At 35.3% G+C, this 19118-nt stretch overlaps 1 protein-coding gene across 3 annotated transcripts; it reads right to left on the bottom strand.

The window, feature by feature from the left end:
* LOC109332889 (lysine-specific demethylase JMJ706-like) lies at nt 11598-18877 on the bottom strand. Of its 3 annotated transcripts, none has more exons than XM_019568023.1 (11): nt 18438-18877; nt 16965-17307; nt 15844-16000; nt 15540-15759; nt 15323-15376; nt 15163-15242; nt 14775-15052; nt 14256-14651; nt 13627-13988; nt 12425-12709; nt 11598-12321 (listed from the first exon to the last, which is right to left on the bottom strand). In XM_019568023.1, the coding sequence occupies exons 1-11, from the start codon at nt 18438-18440 to the stop codon at nt 12010-12012; spliced, it is 2490 nt and encodes an 829-aa protein (XP_019423568.1). In that variant the 5' UTR covers nt 18441-18877; the 3' UTR covers nt 11598-12009. The 3 variants fall into 3 exon arrangements, with proteins under 3 accessions (XP_019423568.1, XP_019423569.1, XP_019423570.1); XM_019568024.1 differs by having other exon boundaries at nt 11598-12318; XM_019568025.1 differs by having other exon boundaries at nt 11598-12318; nt 12425-12706.

The following is a 19118-nucleotide window of genomic DNA, read 5'->3' as shown; positions in this document are numbered from 1 at the left end:
CTTTGTTTAGTGTCTTTTGGCGATGATTAATATTTTCGCCCTTTCTTTTTGGATTTTGTATATGTTAGTGGCGATTTAGTTTCCGCATTTGTTGATTTAGTTTGTATGAACTAAAGATGACTTAACCGTTTATATGCATTGTGTTATTCAGGAAATTGTGAATCAGGTTAAGTTATCATTCGATAACGATAAGTTGATTTTCCGCATTTGAGTTACTTAAAGTGATGTCCCGGAAAAGGAAGGTTTTAAAAAGGAAACAATTTTATACAATCTCTTTATTCAAAAAAAAATTTACCCATTTTTCCGCAATGTTTTTTAGAAGTATTTTTCGGGGCGTTACAGAAAGCATGTATTGGAGCAGCTAAATTGGAGCATAGCATATATTGGAGCAGCTAAATTGGAGCAACCAAGAAGCCTACTAAGAGCCTAAGGTAGTAGTGGTAACATTGGTGCAACTTAGTCCAGTTTTGTTGCATCAGCTATGTAGCATTCCTTGGCTCATATTCATTGGGCAGAGTTGTTAGTTTCAATTTGATTTTAGCAGCAGAGTATTTCTCACATGTGTTAAATGTGATTAATGTGTTAGTTTTATTGTTAGTTAAGTTAGTTAGCTTGTTGCTTGTTTCTCAAAGCAACTTGCTCACATTAGGATAAATAGATCCTTCCTTCTTTGTAATCAATTATCCAATACAACATATCATTCTATACAACTCTTCTTTTCATGAATTCCTTTAGAATATGTGTTTGCAAACAAGGACCAAGGACATGCAGTTGATGGATACATGATGCTAAAATTGGTATAAGGTTCATTCACCATATTCTCTATGAATATATTAAGGTATGTTTCCGTTCTAGTTTTATATATATTCTTCTTGATGTTTTGACATGAAAGATCTTGGCAATATATGATGATAGTGTTTAGGGTTTAGTATGTAATATGATTTGACAGACGCTTATAGTTTCATCTAATATGATAGTGATTTTCATAGCTTATTATGAGACATCTAATTATGAGATATGATTATACAATTTTCACTTGGCTGCTGATTTGGATATATCGAAGGACTATTAAAAGTTATATTGTGACAAAAGGATATCATTGCTATATCCGATTTAAGGAAACACTTCAAAGTGATCAAATGTCTATAGAGCATATTTACACAAACTACATGGTTTTAGATCTGCTCCCTAAAGGTTTATTATCTAAGGTCTTTCATAAGTACATTGCTCATATGAGTATTGTATCACTTGAGAATATTTTGGTTCAGTATGAATTTGTATTTGGGTATTCTCTTTATATAGACATGTCTACGGATAGAGCACAATGCGGAAGCACAGGATTGAATCAATTGAGAACAAAAGAGAAGCAAATAAAGGGTAAAGAAAATAACACACAAGATTTAACGTGGAAAACCCCTCAGTATGAGAGGAAAAAAATCACGGGCGATCAAGAGCAAAATTCCACTATGTAAAAAAGAAGAGTACAAGAAATCCTCTTATAATGATGAGGACAAATGACAATATTTTTTCTCACAACTCTCAAATGGAACAAGAATTTTCACCAAGAATGCACTCACAATATATGTGTAAATGAAAGAGATGTTGTGTGTTGTGAAGATGATTTTGAAGCTCTCTATATGTGTCCTTTTATAGGCAAGCAAAGTCTTGGTATCTTGGATTCCAAGCATTGGATGCTTGGAAACAAAGCCATAAAAGTGACACAAAATGTCTTTAGAGAGAGCCATAAAATAGTCATAAAATTCTTTTAAGGCATAGTAATGAGAGGCATCTAACAACATGTGTAGAAACACAGATTAGAAGTTTAAATTTTCCGTACAGTTTTTATTGTTTGATTTGTCTATAAGACTCTAAAAATAAGGGAAAATGACTTTTGTACAATCAAATTATAAAAACTAAAATGACAACTACGATTTTTGGGTAAAAATAGAGAAAAAATAAGAAAGAAAATATATAGATCTCACATTTTTTTTTTGCTAAAAAAGAAGTGCAACCTATTTGTACAACTAACGTCATAATTGAAACAACAAACAAAAATATTAGTATAGTAGTATAAGATTTTGTTATATCCATAGAAAGACTAAAATGTTAATAGTTTGATTTCTAAGAGTGACACTTGTTGAGAGGGATAATAATAAAATTTGAAAGAGAAGAATTCCTTACTCAAAAGATACGAGGATACTCTTGATAGTACCAGAAAACATCATGAAGAATAATTAGCATACTAACCAGTGTTGTTAAAACCGTACCGGTTATCAAACCGGTCAGGGTACTGGTATAGTGGTACAGTGGTTCAGTAATTAAACCGCATGCCGGTTAAACCAGACATACCTACTTATATTTATATATATATAAACCTATAACAAAAAAATTCCAAATATGTAGATACTCAAATTTATAATCCATATTTATAATCTACTCAAAATTCACATGAATAAACAACTTTAAGTCTTTAACAAATTCAAAATCTAAATTAAAAAACATATATCAATGCAAAAGTATCACTTAACAACCACAAAATATAAATAAATGACATAACTTCACAACTCACTCTATAAAACAAATAAATTTACAGTTTTAACATTTAACATCAAGGAGTCAAAGTTATCTTATATGAATATTATATTTTTCTACCAAATCCTATCTTCAGACAGTACTCCAAGATTGCACAAATGTCACTGAGATTACACACGAATGTTAGAAACCAAAATGTGTAATCTAAGTATGCTTTGGAAACATGTGCCTTGAAGTGTTGAAGAAGAGTTGGAAAGATGGGTCACCTTGTAATGAGTTTTTAAGTTTTTAAGTTTTTTAAAAAAAAAAATATATGTGTATAAACCAACCGGTTTAGTAAAATACCGGCCGGTTCACCGGTTTTGGCCGGTTTTAACCAATTTTGACCGGTTTTTTACCGGTTTTGATACTTGCCCGATTCATCACCTGTACCATACCGGTTAGGGGGCCAGTTCACTGGTTTTCCGGTTGAACCGACCAGTACGGTACGGTTTTTATAACAATGATACTAACGGGTTGTTTGGTGATAATAAAAAATTAATAAATAAAAGATAACTTCGGTTGTTGATTTGACTTTGATTGAGGGGTGAACCTATAGCATTTCTAAATATAGGCTTGACTACTTTTTGTTGTGCAAATAATTGGTAAATGATGTCTGGCCTACAGCTATTCTCTCCTAATTGTTTGAATGGCCAACATGCTTTGGAAAATACGTGAAAGTTAAGGTCACTTTTTTACTTTTGATTTAATAGAAAGAACACTTACTACAAATCATTTTCACTGATTAATGAGCCTCCAAATATGGTTACAGAATAAAGGTTAAGATTCAGGCTCAAGTGCTCAACCTATATCGTTCTAAGATTTGGTCATGATAATTAAAGCATTCAACGGAAAAGGATATCCTTGTATGAGACTCAAAGACAACATGCTTTTAGAAAATAATTAATAGAGAGTATTTGGTACACTCAACAACCACATAATCATGAAAGATGTATGGATAGAGCAGAAAAGAAAAGTTTATAAGAACTTTTTCCCATGCAAGTAGAAGGGGTGTTTATTCTAACAATTAACCCTATATAAATTAAAGAGATAGAATAGTTTCTCTATTGACAAAGAACAACACACAATATACAAAGAAAGGAGGATCGTGTCACCATAGATAGAGATAATCTATAACTATTCTTATGGTGTGAAAACTATGATTTCTTAAGATCTATTTACATATAGTTTCCCAATAAAATTTACATCATCACCCACGACCTATATCCATATATACATTAATACATGCTCTTCTTTTGGATAAAGTCTTGATCGGTCCCCCTGGCCCCTTCCACATTTTTATAAAAACTACTAGGTTATTTCTTATAATGTAAAACAAAAACACAAAATGATTTGTATACGTTTGTGTACGTATTTCCCTTTAAAGAAGAGTTAGTGAGATAACATTTGTTAATATTAGAAAATCATTTGAGAATGTGACGTTATTCTTGAAAATGCTGCATGTGAATCCATTAATGCATGAGTATACTTCTAATAAATTTTTGTAAGGTGGTGTAACTTTTGTAATAGGCTGATTATATATACTTCTATAAATTCTGCTCATAAAAAAATAAGCATATATTGAAAAATTAAGTAGCACTTCTCATTATATTAAATGTTGTTACCTTTTTGCTTTATTATAATATGAATAAAATCTTTTAATTTAAAGTTATCTGGAGATTTAATTTGTTTAAAACATGAGAACGTGCCCATGCAGTAATCATTAACTTAAAATTTGGGAGCCCAACTTCTCTCCAACTCGAGAGCTTAATACTAGATTTTAATGCAAAACAATAACTATAATTTATTTTATTAAAAAATGAGTAAAAATTAGGATTGTTAGATTTTTATTTTCGCCATGTGTAGTAATGGACTCTCTAGTGAGGATCCAAATTCAAAATTTGGATATCTCAATTGCTTTTTCCAAGTACAAAAATAGCTAGAAATTCGGGTCACACAACATTTGTAAAACGGCTCCACTCAGGGTATGCAAACTGAAGCAAGGAGGGGAATGAAATAGTATTTGCATGGCACATTGGTCATATTACTCAAATACTACAATATGAGGACCAAAATTAACAGTGCCAATTTGACGAGTAGTATAAAATAAGTTTTTTAATCAGAAAAAGTTTATGTGAGTTCAATTTTGGATTTCAATTCATCATGATTAAGGCAGACCTAGCAACTTAAAGTGCACTTAAAAATGAGGCGTTTATGTGGGGTTCAAACTTACAATATTATAAGATATGGGGCAGTTCTTGTAAATTTAATCAGCATTCAATTGTCGGTTGTATATAATATAATAGTGTAATATTTCTGTATTCTTAGTGTTAAGTTTTATATAAAATTAGTTCATCATCAACCATTAATTTGTATCACTAATATTTAAGAATAAATAATTATTAAATATGAATGATAAGTGATACAAAAACATTATAAAAAAAACTTTCACATTGAGTGCATATATTTGTTTCTCAGGATACAATTAATCACTAGTGATTTTCCTTACAAAAAGCATTGATGTCTATCTACAACATAGATTGATTGAAACTTTTGGAAAATGCTTCTTTTGAGTAATACACAGTGTCCATTATTCTGGTTTTCCTTTTCCTTGTCTACCACTTAATGAGCATCATTCTCATATCTTTTGGTTCCGTGAAAGCCTAGAAGCTAAATTTATAGAAAATCAAAGCGAATATAATGATAATAAATGATTTGTTGACTGATTACCCTACGCGGTTTATGTCTCAATCTTTTGTCCACGTGATTGTAACAATTGTGATTCTCACTATAGATATGTCATAAAACAATATTTAGGGGAGTTAAGATATCAGTAATAAAAAAATTGTTTAACTATAGTGTTTGATGACTGCGAAAATAATAGGTTTTACATGCAAGTAGTATATATTGTTAACAATATAATGCAATCAACTATTCCAGCAAAAAATAGAGAGAAATTTCTTTAAGATGAGAATACTAATTAATTGAACAGGCTTTTTAGACACTTGGGATAAGATATGAATCGTATATATGATTTTATTTTATATAAATCGAATGTGTATGATGAGATTATATATCTAATGGATTAAATATAATATTCTTCGGTAGTGTAAGGAATCATTCCGGGCATGGCCTTTTGGTAGTATGAATAACATAAAATTATTATATGCCTTTGAAAATAGACCACAACCCATCAATGTGATAGCAACCCAGATAAAGAAGGCCCAACTCGGCCCAAAAGAAATAGGCAAAAGGCTAAATGGCTTGCAGACTATGTTGAGGAAATTTAATCGTATTTTCAGTTGTTTATTTTCAATTAAAATAATGGGTTCAGTGTGTAAGCTCAATGTAGGATGGAAACCCTAAAAACTACTTGAAAGGGTATATGTAGTCAGCTGGCTTTAGACCATCATGCTATGATAATGACCAGGCAGAATTATTCAAGCTTCGTCAAACTGGTTCAGTGGTAGAATACCAGAAGCAATTTGAGAAGATCTGTAACAGAATTTGGGGTCTTTCTCCAGAGGTAATTTTAAATTGTTTTATGTATGGACTATTACCTGAAATCAGGAGAGAACTAACAATTTTGTGGCCCACTAATATTGCTGAAGCATTAGACCTAGCCAAATTGGTTGAATAAAAAATTGAAGACTCAAAATTCTCTTTCTCTAAACAACCTCGTTACACACAACCAAATACCACCAATTAACCCAAAACAACCCCAAATTCTCATACGTCGTCTCACAACTGCTCAAATGCAAGAAGGACGGGCCCAAGACCTCTGCTATAATTGCGTTAAAAAATTTCATGCAGGACATAAGTGCCAACGTTTTCTACTACTCTTAGAGGATGATTTCCTTACGAAAGCAGAGACTTATCCACCTAACCTTGAAAATATGGATGTTGAACCCCAAGACACCCAAGATGAGGTAATTCATTTTCAACTCTCTAAACAAGCCTTGGAGGGACAACCCTCTCCAAAAACACTAAGGTTTCAGGGCTTTATAGAAGGACATCCAGTGATTGTTTTGGTAGACACTGGAAGCTCACATAATGTCATTCAACTAGGTTGGCACATTACTTACAACTACAAGTTTCCCCAATGCCACAATTTCCAGTAATGGTGGGAAATGGTGCACACATTTATTGTACGAGGTTATGTCCAAACACTGATGATGCTGCAAAATCAATTATTCCACATTGCTCTCTATTTACTTCCCATCAAATGAGCGGATGTTGTCCTAGGGATTGAATGGTTGCATACACTTGGGTCGGTAACCTCTGATTTTCTTATTCCTTCCATGCCATTTAAGGTAGGTGACAACACTATCGCACTCCAAGGGCATACTACTTCTTCCTATGCACCCTCCACCTTCCACCAACTAAACCGCCTAATCCATATTGATGCCATAGCCTCCTTACACACAATCACCTTCTTAACCCTTATACCCACATGCCCATCCCAAACACCTAGTCAACCATATATACATCCAGATATTACCAACCTTCTCTATAACTTCCAACCTTTATTCCAAACACAACCCCAATAACTATCAAACCGTACGGATACCCACTCTCCCAAAAGGAGACAATGACCACTATGATTCAAGTGATGTTACAAGAGGGCATAATAACTCCGAGTACCATCCATTTTCTTCCCTAGTTCTACTTATTAAAAAAAAGATGGTACTTAGCAATTTTGTATGGATTATAGGGCACTGAATGCCTTGACAGTTCAGGATCGTTTCCCAATCCCAACCATTGAAGAGTTGTTAGATGAACTTGGAGTTGCCACTATTTTTTCAAAGATTGATTTGCGATCTAGATACCATCATATCCGTGTGCATCCGGGGGACACACACAAGATAGCTTTTCGAAAATTTGACGGTCATTATGAGTTCATGGTTATATCGTTTGAGCTGACTAATGCGCAATCCATATTTCAGGCAGATATGAATGACCTCTTAAGGCCACATCTACGACAATTTGTATTCGTATTCTTTGATGATATACTTATCTATAATAGTAGTCTAACTCAGCATTAAGTTCATTTGCGTGTCGTTTTGGACCTATTGGTTTCTAATCAGTTTTATGCCAAGCTTTCTAAGTGCTCTTTTGGTGTATCATTTGTTGCTTATCTCGGCCATATAATTTTAGCATGTGGGGTCAAACCATACCCCGACAAAATACAAGTAATGGTTGATTGGCCACAACCTCGTTCTCTCACGGCCCTAAGAGGTTTCCTAGTCCTCACGGGATTCTATCGAAAGTTTGTTCGGCATTATGCATCTATCGCTGCTCCTCTCACAGATTTATTAAAGTTACATTGGTTTACATGGTCCTCAAAGGCACATTCTGCCTTTATAGTTCTAAAAAAAGCTATGACAACAACACCGGTATTACAACTTTCGGATTTTTCAGAATCATTTAATGTTGAAACTTATACTTGGGTTGGAAAAGTTGCGTCTCTTTACGATCTGTGAGTACCATTCAACTCCAGTGGTTGGACATTCCGGATGGAAGGCTACCCTAGCCTGAATCTCAACCTCTTGTTCTTGGCCCGACATTGCAAAACAAGTCAAGACTTTTGTCCGTCGATGTACTATCTGCCAAACCAATAAGTACTTGCCACAAAAACCATAAGGACTGTTACAACCACTTCCAATCCCAGAAAAAGTATGGGAAGATCTATCAATGGATTTTGTGACCCACTTACCAACATCTCATAGGCATACACTGATTTGGGTCGTTGTGGACCGACTCACCAAATACGCACATTTCATCGCTCTTCCAACAAAATTTTCGGCAGAGACCCTAGCCAATTGCTTTCTTACCAAGATCTGTGGACTACATGGGATACCAAGTCTATTGTTTCTGACTGCAACAAGATCTTCAGCAGTGCCTTGTGAAAAGAGCTTTTCAAGCTGTTGGGAACCACCCTTTGCTACAACAGAGTGTACCATCCTCAGTCAGATGGACAAACAGAAGTCGTAAATAGAGGTTTACAAACTTACCTTCGTCGTCTCACAAGCATACACCCAAAAAAGTGGTTCACTTGCCTCCATCCAGTTGAGTACTAGTATAACACAAGTCATCATTCCTTCTTACAAGTCTCTCCTTTTGAAGCATTGTACGGTCGTGTACCACCGAGCCTCAAGGACTTTCTACCGGGCAAAGCATCTAATAGCCAAATACATGAGATCCTGCACACAAGGACTGAGTTATTATCTAGTCTTAAGCAACATCTTAAACATGCACAACAACAAATGAAAATACAGGTTGATACAAAGAGAATGGATATTACCTTCATGCTAGGAGATTGGGTGTTATTGAGGTTGCAACACTACCATCAACAGTCAGTATTTCGACGATCGTCCAAGAAAATTTCAAGAAGGTATTTCGACCCTTTAAGATTCTAAAAAGGATTGGCAAGATTACATACGAACTAGCTTTAACAGAAGACTCCCGAATCCATCATGTTTTTCACGTCTCGGTTTTACGGCGTTTCCATGGGGAACCAAATGGTGAGATCATTGAGTTACCACCGGAATCGGTGCATCCCGAGGACGGTTTGCCTCGAGATAATGTGCCACCTTTACTTGCGGCCGAGAACACCCTAGAAACTCCAAAAGATGGTGTGGAGTATTCAGTGCGACGATTAAAGGAGCAAAAACCACCACTTGGAAATGAGGACAAAGAACCACTTGGAGGAGAGGATGGGTATTCGATGATGGTGGATGCAAAATAAAAATCATCAAGGGAGAAGGAAGAGGAACTGTGGTGCAAAGAAGAAGATGAAATAAAGATGAAAAATCATCAAGGGAGAAGGGAGAGAAGAAAACAAATGAGTCGTGGAATCCAGGGAGTGAAAAAGTAAATGGCTTGAATGAAAGTAAGTGGGATATTAACACTTTTCCCAACTCCCTAATGCTTCATTTGGTTGGAGGGAAGAATATAAGAAGATAGAAATATGAGAGAAAGAACTTGAAAAGAGAGAAAAATAGAGAAGTTTTGTATTGTTTGGTTATATAGAAAAAGAAGAGAAATGAGTGATGTTACTTTTTCACTCTTCCTCCCTCATTTTCTCTTCATATAAGAGAAGAACAAATTTTGGTGGGTCTCACTTCATCTTTTACTCTCTCTTCTTATATTCTCTCCTCAACCAAATGAGAGAAAGAGGAACTTTCTCCTCATTTTTTTCTCCTCTCTTTCTCTTCTCTCTTTCTCTCCTACCAAATGAAGGCTAAGAGAAGTACATTTTGATTCCCACGTGCCTTCATCTCCACCTTTGAATTTGGTGGAATACTATGGACCTTTAGATGGCTCTCTACATCCTACACTGATTGATTCCACTCAGCCAACTGGCACAACTAATGCCTCGAGCAGTGCAGCTAAATGTGTTGTAGTTACCAATACATCTGCACAATCCACTCAAACTTCAAATTTCAAATTTTTTCATATCTCACCATCAATTAATGAAGACAATAATTCTAGATCTTGATTAATATCACTGTCCAACCCTCTCCATTCCACATGTAACACGTGGGTAGTTGGTTCTCAAAACCTTGTGGACAAGGTTTCTCTTGAAGACATGGGCAATGATAGCAACCCAGATAAAGAAGGCCCAACTCGGCCCAAAAGAAATAGGCAATAGGCTAAATGGCTTGTGATTATGTTGAGAAAATTTAATTGTATTTTCAGTTGTTTATTTGCAATTAAAATCTTAGGTCCAGTATGTAATCCCAATATAGGATGGAACCCCTAAAAACTACATGAAAGGGTATATTTAGTCAGCTGACTGCTGGAGGAAGCAATGAAGTATTATTCAATATATTTTCTTGTTGATTAGCTAGTTAATTTCCTTGTTGTTCTAATTATCCAACTCCTAGAAAATTCAATATCACAATGAGAATTTTCTTGCGTTGAAACCTACTCATTGAAGATTTCAAAAGTAGTAAAGGGTTCTTTTTTTTTCAGATGTCCTAGCTTAAGCACATAGGCATCTATGGTATATCCATTTCTTTCCTAATACTCACGATAAAAATAAAATAACTAAAGATGGAGCATTTTCAATGGATGATAAGGTTCCCCATATGAATAGATAATATGCGAGATTTTGACATAAAACCATGAACATAGATTTTGGCGGTGTCCCCTTGTCTTAATCTTACATTCTTGCTTCGCTTTCTATATGCTCACGAGTATATTCTCTTTAAGAAAAGATATACATGATTTAGGGGGGAGAGATGCATGGATGGTCCTACAAAGCTGTGACCAATCAATCAAACTGAAAATTGGTGGCTGTCATGAAAGTCAAGGTTCATGTTATTATGTTAAGGTAGAACCCACACTTGTGGTCCTCCGAACACAACTTGAGCTTGAGAGAAACATCCAATTTTCACAAGGTTCAAGTTTATCTTTCAAACTCGTTGAAGTATGTGTTCAACTTTGACAATACATGTCCCGAATTCAACCGAACCCTTGTAACACTTTAAAAAACTACTCTTATAGTGTTACATGTGTTGGTCTGTTGGATCAGATGTTGAAGTGGTCGGGTCAAGGAAACCTAACCAGATTGTGATCTATTTTCAACCCAAAGAGTTCAATTAATTCTAGGTTTTCAGGTTTGGAGTTGTAAAAGGTAAAACCCAACTCGTTCCATTCCCATCCCTAGATAACATTTAGTACATTTTACCAAGTTCCATAAAAAGTAATAGTGTAGAGAAATAAAAATAGTGCATAAGCACGTTTCAAATAACCAAAGATCTGGAGCCTCTACAAATACAGCTTCGGAGGCACAATCAATTATGCAGATTCATCAAACCTCTTACGGTGTTCAAATAGTGAATGGTTTATGAAAACAAAAAATAGATGTTTCAAAAAACAATTGTGAAATCACCAACGCGGAAGCCGCTGCCCATGGTGATAAGGTTTATTACCATATCACCATAAAGAATAAAGGAGGGCAGATGTTAAGAAAATTCATCGAAATTTATTAAGTAGTTCTAGGTACAAGGACCTATAGCTACAAAAAGAATGAATTAACATCGAAAGGGGAAGCAGCTATATAAGCATTTAATGATAAAACAATGGAGAGACCCATGTTCCTAACAAGACCTAAAACGACTGAGTTCTAAGTTTTAGCTTTGCAGGTTAGGTTCACCCGCCAAAGTTGGAAAAAGACCTCGGCCTGAGAACCCAAAAGATCACTTTACAGATTGCCCAAATGTTTGGCCTGCAAAAAGAATGTGTATATTCTTATCCTAATTGGTTAAATATCTTAATTCTGCTTCCAAAATCAATCCTTTGGATTTGTTGTGTTCTTTGAAAGCCCATTAGCTAGCTAAATGGTTAGCAACTTCAGACTCTCAATGGTGTTCCGCAATCATTTTAAGGCAACTAGAAATTTCAGTTCGATCTGCTATCTATGCCCAAAAATTAAGGGCCTCTAACTTTAAGTCGCTTAGGCCCTATCTCAATGGAATGTGGCTCTTTATAAGTCTGCTGCAACCTTTCTTTCCTGGGGCGATCTCTTTGCCTATTTATCTCTTCATTACCTGACTTCTTATTCCTTATAGATATGGGAATGCCATTTCCCCTTGCAAATTTGTCCCCTGAGGAAATTTCACCAACAACTTTATGATTGACAGGGTGACTATATTTGTTACTTGATCCACTGGTTCTGCTGAAATCTGTTGGTAACCTACTCCTTCCTTCAGGAAGAACTTTCTTCAACCGTTTAAGTCCCTGCTCAAATAGATATATTTTGTAATTATGACTCATGCATAGGAGGAGCAGGTCGAAAATAACATGATGGAGTGATTAAACAATCATTGAAAACATTTGACAATACCTGCCGTTCAATACATTTTGATGACATAGCACCTTTCGCGTTTCTCCTTTCCGCCTTCAGCGCAGAAGGGCGCTTTACCCTAAACATCTCTAAATCGGAATCATCACTCTCATTAGACACAATGGGGTTTGTGTCAACTCTATGAAGATCACCTGGCAGTTTACACAAGCTTTCATGATACTGATCAGGGGGTAGCGAAGATTTACATGCACTGTTAGGTATTCTGTCACCAAACTCTTCAAAATCAACAGTGCGGAAATTGGAATTAGCATGCCCCACAGCCTGCTAATCGTATAGAAATAACACACAGGACTTTAGTTCAAGGACTATTAGTAACTGCTCTAATCTCAATGCAATAACATGCAATGACAATATACAATGTCAGTTGAAAAGGTTTTTATATTGTGAATTTGTCAACCAATCATGTACTGTTGCATAATGAAAAAATTGACGACCTCAAAAGTAACAGACGGGAATTAGTAAGAGTGTTATTAAACTCGGACCGGTCAATGACTCGGTCAGGACACTGAGTCACTGGTTGGACCAGTGGGTCAATGGTTAGACTGGTTGACTCGGTTTACACTGAAATTCTAAAAAAAATCATAATATTAGTTAGCATTATTCAATAACTCTATATTTCAAATTTAAAAATATTACCATACCTAATTAAATAACCAACAAACAATATTTTACTACTATAAAATGTCACAAACAAGTTAAGAACGTCATCAAACAATATATGTATTATGCTTTAATTGCAAGAAAAGTGCCAATGGGTTTAAAATTTAATTAAACAATGAAAATTTTGATATAATATAAGTTAACAAATGACAAATCTAATTACAAATAAGCTAAAAAATTCTCATCTTAAAACGACGTTGTTTTGGTTGCTTTTTAAAAAAAAATTGATTGACTCGGGCAGTCCAACCAGTCCGACCATCCGTGTCACCGATTTTAGGCTTAAGTCGATCAAGTCAAACCGAGTCAATCCAATTTTAATGCAAAACTAGTTAGATGAGAGGATCGGACCGGTCAGATGTCCGATTCACGGTTGAACCGGCCGGTCCGACCCAAGTTTTATAACACTAGAGTAACTCTTGTTGTTATAAAAACTTTACACTATCAATGTATCAAAATTGAACTATCTACACCATCAATGTATCAAAATTAAACTATTCAAAAACCATATTCAAAGGACTTACATGTTTGAGAGTAGAGTTACTCTGAAGAGATTCCACTTCTGGTTTAAGATTTTCAGAGATATGTCCAAAAATAGTTTGACTTTCTGGTTCACACTCTTGATTATTTGCTGACTGTTCCGGACTTGAATAAAATTCTATAACAGAATCAAGTTTCAGTTCACAATAAGGTGTGTATCCCTTTGCCTCAGCCCTCTGAAACATGTTTGACAAGGGATAAGAATACAGATTTTGGTCATATTGTATCTCGTTCAATGCCCCATCTTCCAGCTCAAACATCTTGGCGGCAGCTTCCATATCCGTAATATCCTCCCTCAAATAAAGAGTGTACATGCTCCCACAGGTGAAGTCAAGAGATTCGACATCTGAGTTATCAAAATTTAAACACATGAGAAACGAGAAGATTGGTACAGTCAAACACACAAGAAAGATAATTAACAAAGTAAAACATTAATTGTAGACAACAAATGTATCATGGTCTAACAATCGAGATAATTGATTTATCATTATCATGATACAGAATATATAAGAAGCATTTGCCTACTGATAGGACTACCAAACATATAGATAATGTTAAGCAAAACAACCATAATCAAACTCAAAAATGGTGAATAGCATTGAGGAAAGCTTACCATGGCGTAGACATACAGGATGCATGTGACAGTTACAGTCAACATAAGCTATATAACAATCACGTTTGCAGAGGGTGCAGAGAATTGTGCCATGAGAATGAGAAGAGACACATAAAGATGCCCTTGACTTCATTAGCAACCATCGAGCACAATGTTGGTAACGCATCAAATTGACAAAAGCAACCTTAATGCAATTACGAGACAATAAGTCAGAAGAAGGAAAGTCTGCATCTTCAAGTTCCAAGCTTGTATGGAGAATCATTGCTTCTTTGCATAGAAGTTCTTCATGGGGAAGCAAAGGAGCCCTGTTAAGAAGTGCATATCTCCGACTAGCAGTCGCCCCTAAAGGAAACCAGTCACCCATTGCGAAATTCACTGCTTCTCCACAGTTGAAACCTAGAATTTAATGAAGATATGCATCATTAATTATTGTATTTCATATGCAATAACTTGCCAGAAGCAGGAAGTGGGGCGTATTAATCATGGAACTTCAATGTAATAAAAATGAGTAAATCTAACCATGACTGAAGCCAGCATGATATGCCCTAGGGAAGGTTATTATAAACTCCCCCGGTTTTTGAACAGCCTTGTACACAGGGACTTCATGATCCATCAAAATATTCGGAGGAAATAGTGTTGTTTTCCCTAAAAGAACATCGAAGGCTCCATCTTCCCCATTACTTGACAAAATATCATGAGTATATACATGTTCTCTCACCACCCTTTCAAATTCCAAAGCTGCATGACCAGGAATACCGTACCATGTTTTTGACGCTCCACAGTGCTGATAATTAATGCTGCCATAACAACAGTATAATACATTAATGGCATCCAATTTACACCTAGAGGAAATCTTTGTTTGAGGTATCATTATCTAGAATATATTATGAAAATAAGTAGAACCTACCTGTACAGGTAATGATCTTCGACGTGCCATGCAAACATACTAAATAGCATTCCAATGTATAGCATGGGTTCTGTTACTCCCTGAAATAAAACCCAATATAAGTCATTTGGGATAGTATAGTACAAAAATGACATCTGACCTAGATAAGAAATTGTCATACCGGAATTGACATTTCCAAGAGCCGCAAAATTGATTTTGGCAACCTCGAAAGATTCTACAATAATAAAGGAATAAGTATTGAGTCAGTTAATCAAAATACCAAAAGAAGAGCAGGAGGGATATTTTTGATAAAATAGACTATTCTTCTATAAATAAAGAAAAGGATAAGTAAACAAAAGACTGGATAAAAGGGAGGGGGACAATAGTAGAATTAACACCTTCAAATTCCATTTGCTGTTCCCAAGCTGATCAGTGGGGGAAGATGAAAAGGCACTGCCATCAACATCACATGCATATTCCACAGATTCCATCTTCCCACAACTGATTTCATTCCAGAACTCGTTTTCCAAGAACGTGGCTGGAAGACACCCAGCACTGCAATATCTTTCCGCAAAAATCTTGTTCGCCATTTTCTCATAATCACGGAATGTGTAAGTTCTGATCAATTTACAATTGTTTAAATAAGCAAAAGTGACAATATGGTTGAAATTACAAACAAACATACACTCTAGGGAAACTGACCTTCCACTCATAAAAAACGTGACTTTGTCTTCAGCATCCCATTCAGCAAGGCGAAGGGGCTGCACTCTTGTTGTAAACTTGAATCCTACGTTCTCCTTCATTAAAACAACTCCAGCAGGAACAGAAGCACTCAAAGGGGAAATAATCTTGCATATACCTGGAATGAGCATAAATTAAATTTTAAACAGTCGTACTTATAGCCTTTAATGCTCACCATGGATTATTACATATGGAAAACGCAACAGTATAGGAAAGGGATTTGAAGATAATCAAAAATCAAAACCAAGAATATAAAGATCTTAAGGTAGGACCTACACTATTAGTGGTCACTAGCAAGCAACAAAAATTAGATGCCTTCGGTCCTTCATCTATCGTTCCCAATAAAGATAGCATGATTTACAATATACATGGAGGCAACTTAAATTTCAATAAGTTGAACCTTCAACTCCTATTTTTGAGTTCCAAATTAACAATAATAATCCACTCACTAATACACCAATGATATCGGGAAAAGATGGATTGATGAAAACCTCTGAAGACATCCACAATTACTGACACCAGGGAAGCAAGGAGACAAGATTGAAACAAAAATGCCTTTAAATGTAAGGAACATCATGTTCTTGGAATTTTTAAGAAGTTAAATAGTTACCAAATAATACAATTTTCTCATCTCGGAAGGATACATTATGGATGAATGATTACCGTCTTGTTAGTTTTAAACAACAACATATGAATCAAACTTTATTATAGACCAAACATACATCACCATAGTCATTAACCATAATTTTGTCAGCAAATCAGGAACTTATTCAAAAGTGTGGTGCCATTAATCAACGGTTGAGGATAACCTAAAAGGCTAAACCAAATCAATAGATGAGTATGTTTTAGATCAATATTTAGGGGTATAGCTGCCTGTGGGACACACTGTCCTCATCATTAGATGATGATTTTATCCTCTATATATGATCAACACCCTCCATACAGTGGATATAAGAAATGACATGAGAACCATTATGCCTACTCTTGTGAATCTGTGAAGGCCCAAATTTACTAACATCAACGCAAAATACTAAAGTATTTAAGTAAAGCAAATAAAAAGATTCAATAGACCATACTCATACCATATTTAGAAGCTTCTGGAGCTATTTTCTGCAAATAAACCAAAGGATCCTCAAATTCTTCCTTTGTTGGGGAATACACAGGACACTCTGGGATTTTTTCAGTCCATTCAAGGTCACTTGTGTCAAACTTATCCACCTTCCGCTTGGAAAAGACATCTGCATTACTATGCAATCCGATACCGCAAGATGCCGAAACTCTTAAACCATCTCCACCACTTCTGTTCATCATGTTAGTAATACTGGTCTTAGTGGCAGTTACAGATTTAGCACGCTCTAGCCTTTTACGCTTCAAATATTCTAACCCATTTCTAACTTCATTAGATAGGCGAACTTTTCCTTCACCCTGTTAGATGTTTTATCATATCACTGTCAGACTCACAATAAAGTTAAATGAACAGAAGAAAACAAAATTGTCACAAAAATGTAAAAATCAATAGATGCATCATCAATGAATAAATTGAATTATCTCATTTAAACTTTATACTGAGGCACAAAGATTCAGGCATAGCATTACAAAGTAATTCTTCCATAAATGAAGTGAAGCCAATGTGAAGCATTATTTCTTATGCAATAGCTCACTCCAGTTGGAAAAGAATGCAATTCAACAGAGAAAGGAATAAGGTCTGAACAAACAACCCAAAAAAAAACTAGGGCCCAAGTAAATTCAATCTTCTTTGACATGTTACCATTGAAGAGTGAAAAACTAGTTGATTAGGGCATTCCTTATGATACAATCAAGTTAAATAAATGTCACAAACATTTAAGGGCTACAGAAAAAAACTGCCACCTTAGCTTACACAAATCACCGGCTTCGGAAAAGTCACCGAGAAGAGGAAAAAATAAATTTATCTGAATTTAGCACCAGACGGCCAAAAAGGACCAGGGTCAACAGTAAACAATCTTACAGAATAGAAACATTCAACAAATGCATACGCAGAAAGTTGAAAAAGTTTTCTCCTCTCAACATCACTGTTTTCCACCTCAACATTAGCCAGTCAAACAAAAGTTAGTGTTAAACATCTTTTGAGATACAATGAATCACATATGTATACACACGAAAAACAGTAGGCTCATAAAACAATAACCTTTGATTTTAAAATAAATTATCCAAAATCGTATTTAGAGGAGGGGGAAAGAGTCATGTTCTCTTTTACTTTATTTTATATATGGAATTTAGAGAGAATATTTATGATTTACTTATAAGAGCAAAAAATCCACCCTCGCAAAATGCACCTTAAGCATCAAACAGGTGCATGAATTGCAACACAATCTGAACTTGAAAAGGGACGTGGAGAATAAAAAATCAAATTACACGGTGTGATTTGGAAAAATCATCATTCATGCAAACAAAATAAGAGAAATCGCATCCGAACCGTAAGAGATTATAACAATGCCTGAGATCTGAACGAAAAACATGAGAAAACAAATTAAAAGGTGAGAAAAACGTTTCACAACAAAGCAAGATTCACCTACCATATCATTACGCAGTCGCTCCCTGTAGGTCTCCGTCTTCGTTCACTAAAACAAGGAATCACAACAAAAAAATCACAAAACCGAATCAAAATCACAGAGACAAACCCTAAATCACGATCCTGAAGGTTTCAGATTAACAACGAGCCTCGAACGACAACCACGCACGCCACATTCTCGAAAAACGCCAATTACAAGTGTGAAACGGTGACAGAGAAATCTAACGCCGTGGAGAAACAACCACGGAGAATTTCCAAGGAATGCAAGCGTCTCAATCGGAAGAGCGTGAGGAGAATCGTCGGAGTTTAAGAAGGACGTTGAGGAATACGATAGCAATTTCCCGGCGGCGGAAGAGGTTTTCCGGCAGGTGTAAATAACGGAGAGAAACAGTGGATGAGGAAAGAGATGAAACAAATGCTTATAAAATTGAAAAAGGGTAAGGTAGGGATATGATAAACTTTTATAGTCAGAAATAATGAAATGCTAATAAGCTCTGAAATCCGAATAAAATATGGAATTGTTTACCAGTCTAAGATTAAATAATTATTATTAAGGAATGAGTCTTGGTCTAATAGTATAAAATCAAATCTCAAAAGATAGTAAAAGATTAGGTTCGATTTATCGGAGTGATAGTCACACATTCAGAAATGATTTATTCTTTATTAATAAATAAGATGATATTTT

The sequence above is a fragment of the Lupinus angustifolius genome, chromosome LG18 (genome assembly GCF_001865875.1).
Source record: "Lupinus angustifolius cultivar Tanjil chromosome LG18, LupAngTanjil_v1.0, whole genome shotgun sequence".
Lineage (NCBI taxonomy): Eukaryota > Viridiplantae > Streptophyta > Magnoliopsida > Fabales > Fabaceae > Lupinus > Lupinus angustifolius.
Note: the sequence above shows the minus strand (reverse complement) of the source record. Positions and strands in the feature narration are given on the sequence as shown.

Bases quoted from the DNA above. Each gene is read 5' to 3' on its own strand.
- LOC109332889 (XM_019568023.1), bottom strand. The intron at 14,652-14,774 runs GTTAGATTTACT...ATTAAATTCTAG, and splicing joins TCATGCTGGCTTCAGTCATG to GTTTCAACTGTGGAGAAGCA. The intron at 12,710-13,626 runs GTAAGTCCTTTG...CTATACGATTAG, and splicing joins GTAACTCTACTCTCAAACAT to CAGGCTGTGGGGCATGCTAA.